At 43.7% G+C, this 13,525-nt stretch overlaps 1 protein-coding gene across 7 annotated transcripts in view; it reads left to right on the forward strand.

The window, feature by feature from the left end:
* PTPRG (protein tyrosine phosphatase receptor type G) overlaps positions 1 to 13,525 on the forward strand; it is a 610,647-nt gene that overhangs the window by 137,866 nt on the left and 459,256 nt on the right. For all 7 annotated transcript variants that reach the window (XM_037903818.2, XM_037903817.2, XM_037903820.2 and 4 more), the window contains exon 2: positions 522 to 626. In XM_037903818.2, the coding sequence (XP_037759746.1) occupies positions 522 to 626 (105 nt within the window). The remainder of the gene's footprint in view (positions 1 to 521; positions 627 to 13,525) is intronic.

The raw sequence follows: 13,525 nt of genomic DNA on the forward strand, positions 1-13,525 counted from the left end.
TCTCTTCAGAGACCGTATGCCTGACTCAAGAGTCTGTACACATACAGTCCAGGCTGAAATTGGGTTGTCATTTATTATTTGTGTTACTGTAGCACCTAAGAGCCCCAGTCATGGCCCAGGACCCCATTGTGCTAGGTGCTGTATAAACATAGAACAAAAAGATAATCCCTTCCCCAAAGCGTACCCACCTAGCCCCCTTTCCTCCAATAGCATTGTCAGCCTGAACATCCCATGACTTCCTTCTCTCTTCTTTGCACCCTCTTCCATTCTGCTCCCCCACACCAAAGAAAGGTCTTCATTCAGAAGAAGCTACAAAACCTATTCCGAAGGTAACTCAGTCATGAGGGTTTCCCAGTACGTCCTGTCTTCTGTGTCGTCTCTTTAGATTGTGAACTCTTCAGGAGTAAGGAGCATCTCTGTTTCAGGAACAGCACCACACCCATTGTCTCTGCTTAACATAGAATATTTTTAGCGAGTGAACGTCATTTTCCTAATTGCTGCTGTTTCTTTTCTTTTCTCAGCTCTGACTGAAGGGTACGTTGGCTCACTACATGAAAACAGACATGGTAGTTCTGTGCAAATACGGCGGCGTAAGGCCTCGGGGGATTCTTACTGGGCTTACTCAGGTGAGTTGACTCATACTATATTGGAGTGAAATGTGACTGGGACACTGCCAACCCCCAAACTACCTGTTTGCAATGTTTGTTGTATGAGTTTTGCTGCTCCGTATGCGTCAGAAACTTGAAGCAGGAATCGACTTTAATTTTGCAAGCTTTGCAACTTGGTTTTTTGTACTGACACTCCTGAAAATTCAAGAGCTTGACTGACCCACCGTGACCTTGCCTTCCACACACAACAGCACAATTATATAGCACTCTCATGCACTGCTCTTGGAGCCACTGCACTCCCCCACCCGCTTTCCCAGAATGGCACTGAAGACTTGTGATGGTTCTTGGAGTGCCCAGGACTGAGTCCCCCAGGTACCTCCCTGCCTCCAGCAAGAGAGAGACTTGCTGGTGCTTAACTGGGTGTCAGCTCCCAGTCTGTCAGCCACCCAAGCACTCTGGGATATACCAGCCTTCCCTTTGCCTTGTAGATTAATAATAGGTGCACCCCATCACCGAACCCTTTGGAAACATTCCCCTACAGTAATCAGCCCTTTAACCACTGAACACTCTCAGTAATACCGGGTCTGCTCTCCCCAAAGGAGCAATGCACACGCCAGCTTGAATGATTCAGCTCCGGATCACCTCCTTAAATAATATCACAGCACTGAGATACGTTTATAGTGAAAACAATCATACGTTTATTATCAAAGATCAAGATTCAAGAGCGAGTGAGTGAGGATCATGGTAACAGGAGGGTTACAGATGCAACAAAATCATTACATGGTTCCTAGAGACTAAACTTAAAACTTATTCAGACAGAAAGTTAGCCTAAGTTATCTCACCTCAAATGTCCTTTGCAGCATTTTCAGCCAAGCCGGGTTGAGAGTCTGTTTTCATTAATGTAATCTCATTGCCCGATTACTTCCTAGATTCAGGATAAAGAGGTGTCTTCCTTGCCATCTACTTATATCCCCAGAGTTCATTGTTTGTTCCCCAACTCAGGAGAACCCCCGTGGCTTATTTACCTGTGTTTTGTTATCCTGTTGATTTCACATCTCCCTATTAGCTTTGTATGTAAACTGTGTTAGCTTATAATGCTTAAATTACAAGTTGCACAGACAGGTGAATAAACCTCCTTTGTCTGAGAGAAAATCTGGTTGCTAGTTCTTCCTTGACAGGAATATATTTTCAGGATACATACATTACTTTTTACAAAGTATCTGTATGTACATATCACAATGATATTAATGAACTGTGTGAGCGTGGCTTTCATTTAGGACCTTATATAATATTCTTTGGTGAACCCTAATGTATATACCAGGATCAGGATATTCTTGTAACCCCCTTTACTGGTTGACATTGAGGTGTTCTTAGGGTTACCTGAGTATTGTATATTTTAAGTGTGCATGCTTCCAATTTTACAGTTTTGCAGATTACGCTCCTGCTAGGTTTTCAACTCTTGGGCTCCCCGACCCCAGTCAGAAATCCCTTACCCACTTCTCACTCAGATGCCAGTTTTCCAGGTCAGTGTTCCCACCACTGCTTGCTTTCCCCTCACTTTTCCCCAAACTTTCCCAACTTTCTCTCCTACTTCTCTTTCTTACCTCAAGCAGTTCTTCTGGATCCTTCTAAGGAATTTTCTGCTCCCACAAATTCACACTTTACCATTTTCCCTTTCACAAATAATCCCCCAGCCTATCATATGCTATTCAAACAATCTCCTAGCATCTCACAGTGCAAGTGTGAGTGTCCAAATGCCAACCTTTTGGGGCTTTTAAATGACTGCTTTGCGTGTATATATTTTACAGTTTTGCATGACAGTGAGACAGACTGATGCAACATATGTTAGAGAAGGTAGGATTTGGTGGATGTTTTATTGTTTGTCCTCTTGGCTTGGTAGGAAAGGTTTAGGAGAAACCTGCTCTCGTGGATCAGTTTTGAGACTACTAATCAAGATACAAAGTAACTTGTACTAACCCACCTCCATATGCAATTCTCTGGTTATTGCAGACCTGGAAGCTTCTAGACCTCCATTTTATTTGCAGACCAGTTCCTCAAGAACGGGGGGGGATGGGAGAAAAAAAAGAAAAGTTCATGTTGGTAGCTATGGTTCTGTTTGCAGAAACTGTTTCCACACACTTGTTTCTTTCTGAAGGTCCATTGTGTCATTAATTTTGCCACACTTCTTTTGAAAGGACTTGTGATATATTTCACACATTTGATGTTAGTCCTGATGGAGACATTGTGCAGAACTGGTTTTATCAAAATGATAAAGTTGGGTTTCTAAGGAATTTGAATACTGATGTCAGCTAAATAGGAAAATTATAACCTAGATAATGCTGCTAATTCTGTCCTCAGTAATAAATTATCAGTTTCACTGAAACTGCATGACTAGCTGAGGTTAGAATTCATCCATTAATACACAAAAACATCAGATGTCACAGTTTCCTTTAATTTGATGTCATAATAAGAGATGCTGTCTCATTTGCAAATACACTTTTGCAAATACACTTTTCATTTGCAAATAAACAAAATACACTTCAGTAACAGATGACAAATAAACTCTTTCCACTTAAATGTTGAGAATACTAGCAAATGAACGGGAAAGGTATTGTCACAAATTTTATTTCTTTTTTGGAATTTAAATAATCTGATAGTAGAAGGAAACAAATCATGGAAAAATCTGTATGTTAAAATGGATAGTCTGTCGATTCTTATCTGTACTCTACCAACTATACAAAAATTACAGGTTAAGTGGTATTTAACATGTTTCCTTGGTTTTGGTTATCTAAAAATGTAATTGGAATGTTCATTGCAGCCTATTAAAGGAAAATGTTTCAAGAAAACAAATAAAACACTATTGGAATTAGTCTGCTGTCATAGATATGAAAACTCTTTGCATGAGTTATTGGATTTTGTTTTTAATCAGTCCTGCAGTTTATGAAACGTCTCTGCATGTGACAATTTTCTAAATTCTATTTTCATGACTATTCAGTTTTTTCGTTGGTGACTAATATCACCTTTTCCCCAATAAAAGCTTTTACCCTCCACTACTCATTTTAGATTTATGTCAGTGTAAAATATATAGACCAATCTTTAATTACACGTTATCCATTGGCTTTTTTGCTTCGTTTTGTGTATTGATAAATCTCCAGCTTCTTCAGGGAAAATAGCCAATCTGTTTTGTTTTACAGAGAACAGATAGTGTTTTCTCAGTCGTCAATCACATGCAGTTCTACCTGATTAGTGTTATCTAATTAGAATCCTTTTCGTGACTATTGCTGATAAAAGAAGTAAAATCGGGAAATAGAGGTATAAGAATAACCACACTGGGTCAAACCAATGATCCATCTAGCCCAATATCCTGTCTTCTGTCAGTGGCCACTGTCAGATGCTTCAGAGGGAGTGAACAAAACAGGCAGGGGTGAAAGTAACTTAAAGGACTTACCGGTACGCTGGAGTCCTGAGTGGGGGCGTGGCCTCAACCGGAAGCGGCGATTTAAAAGCCCCAGAGCTCTGGCTGGGAGCCCTGGGGCCTTTAAATCACCCCGGAGCTACCAGCTGCAGAGGCGGCTGTGAGCCCCGATGAATTAAAGGGCCCGGGGCTCCGGCCGCCGCAGAGCTCCAGGCATTTTAAATCCCTGCTGGAGCCTGGCTGTCAGAGCCCCGGGGCTCCGGCAGCCGGGCTCAGGCGGGGATTTAAAGGGCCCGGTGCTCCGGCCACTGCGGGGAGCCACCGCCCAAGCCCTGCTACCAGAGCTCCGGTGATGCTTTAAAGGGTCCGGGGCTCCCTGCAGTGGGAGGGGAGCCTTGGGCCCTTTAAAGCGCCACCCGAGCCCCGCTGCCGGAGCTCTGGCAGAGCTTTAAAAGGCCTTGGGCTCCCCACAGTGGCCGGAGCCCCGGGCCCTTTAAATCCCTGCCGGAGCCCTGCCGCCACTCCCTTTAGCCGCGGCAGGACACTGGCAGTGCTTTAAAGGGCCCGGGGCTCCCCGCAGTGGCAGGAGCACCTGGCCCTTTAAATCCCCGCCGGAGCCCGGCTCCGGCAGCCAGGCTCCAGGGTGCTTTAAAGGGCCCGGGGGTCCTGCCAATGCGGGGAGCCCCGGACCCTTTAAAGCGCGGCCCAAGGAGCTCCGGAGGTGATTTAAAGGGCTTGGGGCTCCCTGCAGTGGCAGGACCCCCGTGCCCTTTAAATCACTGCTGGGGAAGCCGGTCCGGTCCGGCACGGCGTACTGGCTGTTGCTGGTACGCCGAACCGGACCGGACCGGCTTACTTTCATCTCTGAAAACAGCGGAATTTATTGAGGAATCCATCCCCTGTCATCCAGTCCTACTTTCTGGCACTTGGAGGTTTAGGGACACCCGGAGCATGAGGTTACATTCGTGAATATCTTGGCTAATTACCATTGATGGAGCTATCCTCCACGAACTTATCTAGTTCGTTTTTGAACCCAGTTATACTTTTGGCCTTCACAACTTCCCCTGGGTATGAGTTCCAGAGATTTACAGTGCATTGTGTGGAGTACATCCTTGAGGTTGTTTCAAATCTGCTGCCTCTTAATATAATTGGGGGACCTTTGGGTCTTGCGGTGAGGAGTAAATATAACTCTTTCTCCAGACCATTCGTGATTTTATGGACCTCTGTCCTATCCCCCCTTAGTCGTCTCTTTTCTAAGCTGAACGGTCCCAGGCTTTTTAATCTCTCCTCGTATGGAAGTTGTTCCATACCCATAGTCATTTTTGTCGCTCTGCTCTACCTTTTCCAATTCTAATATATCTTTTTCGAGATGGAGTGACAAGAACTACATTCAAGGTGTGGACGTTTCATGGATTTATATAATGGCATTATGATATTTTCTGTTTTATTATCTATCCCTTTCCGAGTGGTTCCTAACTTTGTTAGCTTTTTTGACTGCTGCTGCACATTGAGCAGATTATTTGAGAGAACTATCCCCCATGATTCCAAGATCTTTCTTGAGTGGTAACAGCTAATTTAGAACCCATCATTTTATATGTGTAGTTGGCATTATATTTTCTAATGTGCTTTACTTTGCACTTATCAACATTCAATTTCATCTGCCATTTTGTTGCCCAGTTACCCAGTTTTGTGAGATCCCCTGAACCTCTTCATAGTCAGCTTTGGGTTTAACTATCTTGAGTAATTTTGTATCATCTGCAAAACTTTGTCTCCTCACTGTTCACCTCTTTTTCCAGATCATTTATGAATGTTTAACAGCACAGGTCCCAATACAGATCCTGAGGGGACCCCACTATTTACCTCTCTCCATTGTGAAAACTGACCATTTATTCCTATCCTTTGTTTCCTCTCTTTTAACCAGTTACTGATTCATTTGAGGACCTTCCCTCTTGTCCCATGACTCCATACTTTGCTTAAGAGCCATACTTTGCTTAAGAGGGACCAGATGTCAAAGGCTTTCTCAAAGTCCTAGTACACTATAACCACTGGAGCAGCCTTGTCAACATGTTTGTTGACCCCCTCAAAGAATTCTAATAGACTGGTGAGGCATGATTTCCCTTTACAAAAGCTGTGTTGATTCCTCCCTAACATCTATGTGTCTAACAATTCTGTTCTTTACTGTAGTTTTAACCAATTTGCCTGGTTGGCCTAATTGGCTTTTCTTTAGCTACACTATAGTCATCTGGTACAGAGGCTGATTTAAGCAATAAGTTACATACCACACATAGTAGTTCTGAAATTTCATATTTGTGTTCCTTCAGAACTCTTGGGCGGTTACCATATGGGCCTACTGACTTATTACTGTTTAATTTATCAATTTGTTCCAAAGTCTCTTCTATTGACACCTTAATCTGGGACAGTTCCATTCTTTTACGTGACAAATCTGAGGTTCAGGTGTGGGAATCTCCCCACATCTTCTGCAGTGAAGACAAATGCAGAGAATTAATTTAGCCTATCTGCAATGGCCTTGTCTGCCTAGAGTACGACTTTTGCATCTCTGCTATCCAGTGGCCCCACTGAATGTTTGGCAGGTTTCTGGCTTCTGATATACTTCAAACAATTTTTGCTCTTAGTTTTTGTGTCTTTAGCTAGTTGCTCTTCAAATTTTTTCTTAGCCTGTCTAATTATACTTTTATATTTGACTTGCCAGAGTTTATTCTTCTATTTGACTTCCAATTTTAAAAGGATGCTTTTTTGGCTTTAACTGCCTCTTTACTCTGCTGCATAGCCATGGTAGCATTTTTTCAGTCCTCTTTCTGTTTTTAATTTGGAGTATACATTTAGTTTGAGCTTTTGTTTTTAAATAGTATCCATGCAGTTTGCAGGCATTTCACCCTTGATTGTTCCTTTTAATTTCTGTTTAACTAGCTTCCTTATTTTTGTGTAGTGTCCCTTTTTAAAGTTAAATACTATTGTGGTGGGTTTCTGTGGCAGAAATGATCTATGTACCATTTCCTTGCCAAGGAACTGAAAGAGGATGTATTATTAAGTTGCGCGCATGGTATAACATAAGTGTAATATTTGAGCAGTACAACATGAAATTCCATTCCAGAAGAAACCCTTTTGGTGTTTAACATCCCAGACCCAGAGTCACAGTGCAGGCCTCCATGGTAGCTGGCATGGAGATTTTGTGTTACATCAGTGGGTGCTGAAAGCATTTGGCCCCTACCTGGTCCAACCCCATTTTATCACTCAGTAAATACACAATATATAGTGGTGAGGAATCTGTCTCGATAGTGCACATGCACTTTGAAGGCACTCGACCGCATGCAGTGCCTTGTGGGAAAGTGCTGCATTGAGGCAAGGTGAACTGCTGTCTTCAGCTCCAAGCAGGAAGAGTTGTCCTCAGAGATGGGGAGAGCAGGGAAGGAAAGGGCATGTGTAGAGGGGCATTATTCATGAAAAGTTTCTGAGATGGTAAGGAAAACAGAAGATGAAATAACTAGAGAGGCTTGCACAAGATGGATAAATATCCAAGCCTTTGAAAAATACTCCTGCAATGCTGACTCAGGAGTCTGAGGGGATTCCTGCATTGCCAGGCCTAAGGAAGGAAAACTAATGGAGTGTACAATAAAATGAAGACCAAGGAGAGTGTGACTATATTATTAGCATGTAAATGCTTCTCAATGCTGTCTATTTACCATTCATTTCTAAGGGGGCTGCTCCACTTCTCCCCTCACCCATGTCTACCACCTCCCTATCATCCCCAGCTACATGTGGGATTTTCAGCAAACTCGCCTGCTTTTATCCAATATCTCTTCTCCACATTTGTGCTTGTAGACCTTGGGGACTGATGTAGAGAGAGCATGTCTACAGAGTTTGGGGTGAGGTAGCCCACGAATGTCAGCTGGCAGGGGACAGATGCTGAGCATACATTTGTCCCAAGTTGAGTTTTGATGAGGTGAAGGCTGGAAGCCACCTACTTTCTCTCTCTCCTTCCCACCCCTGTCTTGGACTGTTCCCTGGGCAGGGCGTGGTGAAGCAGTTTGCCCAGCTTTCACATGTGATGACTCTCTTGGGCAGAGGTTTTGGCCGTGGTTAGGGCGGTTATGTCACATGAGCCGTCGAGTAGCGATTTACGTGATTGTCCGTGTTGGGGGGTCCTCAAGATTTTCTGTAGACATTTCCTGGTGAAACACTTCCCTTCCCATTCACAGTTATCCAGGCCGTGTTGTCTTCTCTTTGCAGTCCTAGAACATCCCTGGGGCAACTACAGCGATTGCTGGTGGGGTAAAGTGCTATGTTCAACTATGTTAAAGCTTCTTTTAATGTAATTTAACAGCTGGAGAAAAGGACCCCGCATCACATGTCCAAAAGAGCTCCTGCTAACTACCAATGGCATTCAGGCCACCGTGCTGATCAACACTGTAACAGGTGCTCCATGTAGACCACACACACCTGTGTGGCTGTTGCTCATACATTGAGCTGAGCTATAGTTGGATTTCAAGGGAGCAAGGCTGATTCTTTCCCTGCTGGAGGGCATACAGAGTGGTGGTGTTTTCAGGCTAAAACATTCAGTGACCAGTCCTAAGGCCGGGGTGGAGAGTTGTGGGCACCACTGGCCTGCTGTGGGGCAAGGGGTCAGTTTACAAGGGCAGAACAGTTCAGAAGGCGCTGCTCAGTGACAGGATCCCCCATCAAACCTCCCCTGGGTAGGCAGCCTGTGGAATAACTGCACTGCTGCTCCACAGACAGGGGCAGGAAGGATGCTCCAGGAGTAGTTTGCTGAGCTGAGACTCGGGAGATCTGGGCTCCATGTCTGGACTCGTAAAAGACTTGCTGAGTAATCGTGGGCAAGTCGCTACCTGTAAAATGGAAATAGCACTTCCCTACCGCATAGGGGTGTTCTGAGGCTAAACATCTGCTACTGATTATAAGGCACTCAGCTGCTGTGGTGATGGAAGGTTCCTCAAGACATCTTCCTGGACCTCAGTGGAACTCCTGCACGTGCTGTCCACATGCTCTAGGTTTGTGCGGCAGTAGAGGCCTGGTCCACTCACCATCTCATCCAGTTGTACAAGTCAGGTTTTTTTTAAGCCTTACAAAACGATACAGTCCATCATCTACAAATACAGCTCTTGTGTGATTCTCGTGATGCCCTTATCTGCAGCTGGGATAAATGAGAACTTGCCTAAGAGAAGTAGCAACTTGAGAGGAAAAAAAATAAAAGAACAGATAATTAAATGAAGTGAGAACTCAAGGTCTGTTTTTAATGGCTTCTGTCATAATCAGAGAGCAGAAGCTCACAGTGTATCAAAAGAGATGGTGTAAAATGTATGCCAGTAGCTCTTTAAACCAGCTTCAGAAACGAATGGAAGCCCACTGAAAAGAAAAAGAATAGTGATTCCTTTTAAACCTGCAAGAATGGATGGAGATGAATTTTTGATACAAAGTGCTAAAGTTCATTTCTATGGGAAATACTTTGTGTGTGTGTTTTGGCAATATATTGTATACATGTGCATATGTCAAATCTGGCTAGAGAGATTCAAAAGAGATTGACTGTAATATTTGGCTAAAATATTACAGCATAATGCAAAGTAGAGGTTTGGATCAAGAGTAGCTCAACCTGAATGAATTAGGAGTCTCAGTTAATGAGCTTTACCATTGCAGGGCCTGATTCTGCAACCACGTAAGCACTTGTCTACCTTTATTCACGTGAGCAATCTCTTTGAACTCCATGAGAACTAGTCACACCAGTACAGGACCTTACTACGAGACCAGCAGTCTGCTTGTGGTTCATGCTTAGTACTCAAGATAGTTAAATCCCAGGCAGACTTCAAAGAGCTACAGAAGGATCTCTCAAAACTGGCAGATGAAATTCAAAGTTGATAAATGCAAAGTAATGCACACTGGAAAACATAATCCTAGCTATACATATGAAATGATGGGGTCTAAATTAGCTGTTACCACTCAAAAAAGAGATCTTGGCGTCGTTGTGGATAGTTCTCTGAACACATCCACTCAATGTGCAGCAGCAGTCAAAAAAGTGAACAGAATGTTGGGAATCATTAAGAAAGGGATAGAGAATAACACAAAAAATATCATATTGCCTCTAGATAAATCCATGGTATGCCCACATCTTGAATATTGCGTGCAGATGTGTTTGCCCCATCTCAAAAAAGATATATTGGAATTGGAAAAGGTTCAGAAAAGGGCAACAAAAATGATTATGGGTATGAAACGGCTTCTGTATGAGGAAAGATTAATAAGACTGGGACTTTTCAGCTTGGAAAAGAGACGACTAAGGGGGATATGATAGAGGTCTATAAAATCATGACTGGTATGGAGAACGTAAATAAGGAAGTGTTATTTATTCCTTTTGATAGCACAAGAACTAGGGGTCACCAAATGAAATTAATAGGCAGCAGGTTTAAAACAAACAAGGAAGTATTTCTTCACACAACGCACAGTCAACCTGCGGAACTCTTTGCCAGAGGATATTGTGAAGGCCAAGACTATAACAGGGTTCAAAAAAGAGCTAGATAAATTCATGGAGGATAGGTCCATCAATGGCTATTAGCCAGGATGGACAGGGATGGTGTCCCTAGCCTCTGTTTGCCAGAAGATGGGCATGGGCGACAGGGGATGGATCACTTGGTGATTACCTGTTCTGTTCATTCCCTCTGGGGCACTTGGCATTGGCCACTGTGAGCAGACAGGATACTGGGCTAGATGGATCTTTGGTCTGACTCAGTATGGCTGTTCTTATGTTAGTGAACTGCAAGATCAGGTCCTAAAATGTCTGTTAAACACATCCATATTCCCATATTTCATAGGCTAAATGTGACATACTCCCAGTATCCATAATGGTGACTATTGGCAGTTCAGATGGCTTGTCAGTAATGTGGAAAATTCTTTGCAAGTTCATAAGTCTTTCTCTGTCTTTTTCTCTCTTTAAATTAAAAAGAAAGCTCACAAATACACAACATGGAAAAGTGTACCAGGTTGAAGGCTTTTTGAATGACACTGCCTCAGGCTATCTACCGTATTTCATAAAGAATAATATTCGGAAGAGTAAACCAATTTTTTGTTTTCAAACTTTAATGTTGTTTTTGTGTTACACCAGTGGGTGCTGAAAGCATTTGGCCCCTACCTGGTCCAATCCCATTTTGTCACTCAGTAGCCTATGGGATGTGATGGAGGATAGGATTTTTGGATCCAAATCTGGTACTTTACTGTCAGTAACCACGGTCCAGAGAAATGTCTATGACTAATTAGTGACATACAAAGAAAGGATGATTTACTGAATGGTTGAATGAGATCGAATGGTTGAATGAGATCATCATTTGGATGAGATCATCATTTGGGGGGGAGGGATAGCTCAGTGGTTTGAGCTTTGGCCTGCTAAACCCAGGGTTGTGAGTTCAATCCTTGAGGGGGCCATTTAGGGATCTGGGGCAAAAATTGGGGATTGGTCCTGCTTTGAGCAGGGGGTTGGACTAGATGACCTACTGAGTTCCCTCCCAACCCTGATATTCTATGATATTCTATGATCTCAGTACGTAAAAGAAAGTAGCAGCAAGGAAAAAACTAAAATCAAACTGAAGCATCTTATTCTCTTGCTCAAACCAGGAAACCTCTACCCACAAATTTAGCAATATCCAAAGTAGTGTCCTGTATTTGATTTCCCCACCGCCACATGGGCAGGGTGTGAATCTGTCCCCCAGTGCTGGTGGGCCTTTATAAGAACTTTATTAGTCCACTACCACATCGTCCCAAAGGATTTGGTCTGCCAGCTCAAGTACCAGAGGCTCATCCTTTTAGATCTGGAAACTCGAGTTTCAAACCTTGCTGTTGATGCAGGCAAGTTTGGTTGCACTTTCCTCTGTTGATGTCTCCTCTGTAGAATTAGCCTTTTTGTATGGGCTGACTCATGTTTGTTTTATTCCATGAGTCCCTCCATGAAATAGTTGAAACCACTGGGACTTCTTGGGGAGCAAGTTGTTCAAAATATTAATTACTTGTTTGTATAGTTAACTGATTTTTCTAAAGAGAATCAGTAAAATTCTATGCATGAAGTGCATGTTCGTTTAATCTTGCAGTGTATTCAGAATACCTCTTTCATTCTTTGGTCCTCTCAATGTCTCTGAAATGTTGTAGAAAAGTCAGATGTTTAGGTGAGGATACTCCCCAACACTGTGTGAGATGGAGATTTTCAGTGCTCTTATTTGGTGGCTGTTCCTAGGGAGCATTGCATCCGAGAGTGCTGAAGGAATTGGCGGCTGTGATTGCAGAGCCCTTGGCCATTATCTTTGAAAACTCGTGGCGAACGGGGGAAGTCCCGGATGACTGGAAAAAGGCTAATGTAGTGCCAATCTTTAAAAAGGGGAAGAAGGAGGATCCTGGGAACTACAGGCCAGTCAGCCTCACCTCAGTCCCTGGAAAAATCATGGAGCAGGTCCTCAAAGAATCAATCCTGAAGCACTTACATGAGAGGAAAGTGATCAGGAACAGTCAGCATGGATTCACCAAGGGAAGGTCATGCCTGACTAATCTAATCGCCTTTTATGATGAGATTACTGGTTCTGTGGATGAAGGGAAAGCAGTGGATGTATTGTTTCTTGACTTTAGCAAAGCTTTTGACACGGTCTCCCACAGTATTCTTGTCAGCAAGTTAAGGAAGTATGGGCTGGATGAATGCACTATAAGGTGGGTAGAAAGCTGGCTAGATTGTCGGGCTCAACGGGTAGTGATCAATGGCTCCATGTCTAGTTGGCAGCCGGTGTCAAGTGGAGTGCCCCAGGGGTCGGTCCTGGGGCCGGTTTTGTTCAATATCTTCATAAATGATCTGGAGGATGGTGTGGATTGCACTCTCAGCAAATTTGCGGATGATACTAAACTGGGAGGAGTGGTAGATACGCTGGATGGGAGGGATAGGATACAGAAGGACCTAGACAAATTGGAGGATTGGGCCAAAAGAAATCTGATGAGGTTCAATAAGGATAAGTGCAGGGTCCTGCACTTAGGATGGAAGAATCCAATGCACCGCTACAGACTAGGGACCGAATGGCTAGGCAGCAGTTCTGCGGAAAAGGACCTAGGGGTGACAGTGGACGAGAAGCTGGATATGAGTCAGCAGTGTGCCCTTGTTGCCAAGAAGGCCAATGGCATTTTGGGATGTATAAGTAGGGGCATAGCGAGCAGATCGAGGGACGTGATCGTTCCCCTCTATTCGACACTGGTGAGGCCTCATCTGGAGTACTGTGTCCAGTTTTGGGCCCCACACTACAAGAAGGATGTGGATAAATTGGAGAGAGTCCAGCGAAGGGCAACAAAAATGATTAGGGGTCTAGAGCACATGACTTATGAGGAGAGGCTGAGGGAGCTGGGATTGTTTAGTCTGCAGAAGAGAAGAATGAGGGGGGATTTGATAGCTGCTTTCAACTACCTGAATGGGGGTTCCAAAGAGGATGGCTCTAGACTGTTCTCAATGGTAGCAGAT

This window comes from Chelonia mydas, chromosome 7, assembly GCF_015237465.2.
Source record: "Chelonia mydas isolate rCheMyd1 chromosome 7, rCheMyd1.pri.v2, whole genome shotgun sequence".
Taxonomy (NCBI): Eukaryota; Metazoa; Chordata; order Testudines; family Cheloniidae; genus Chelonia; species Chelonia mydas.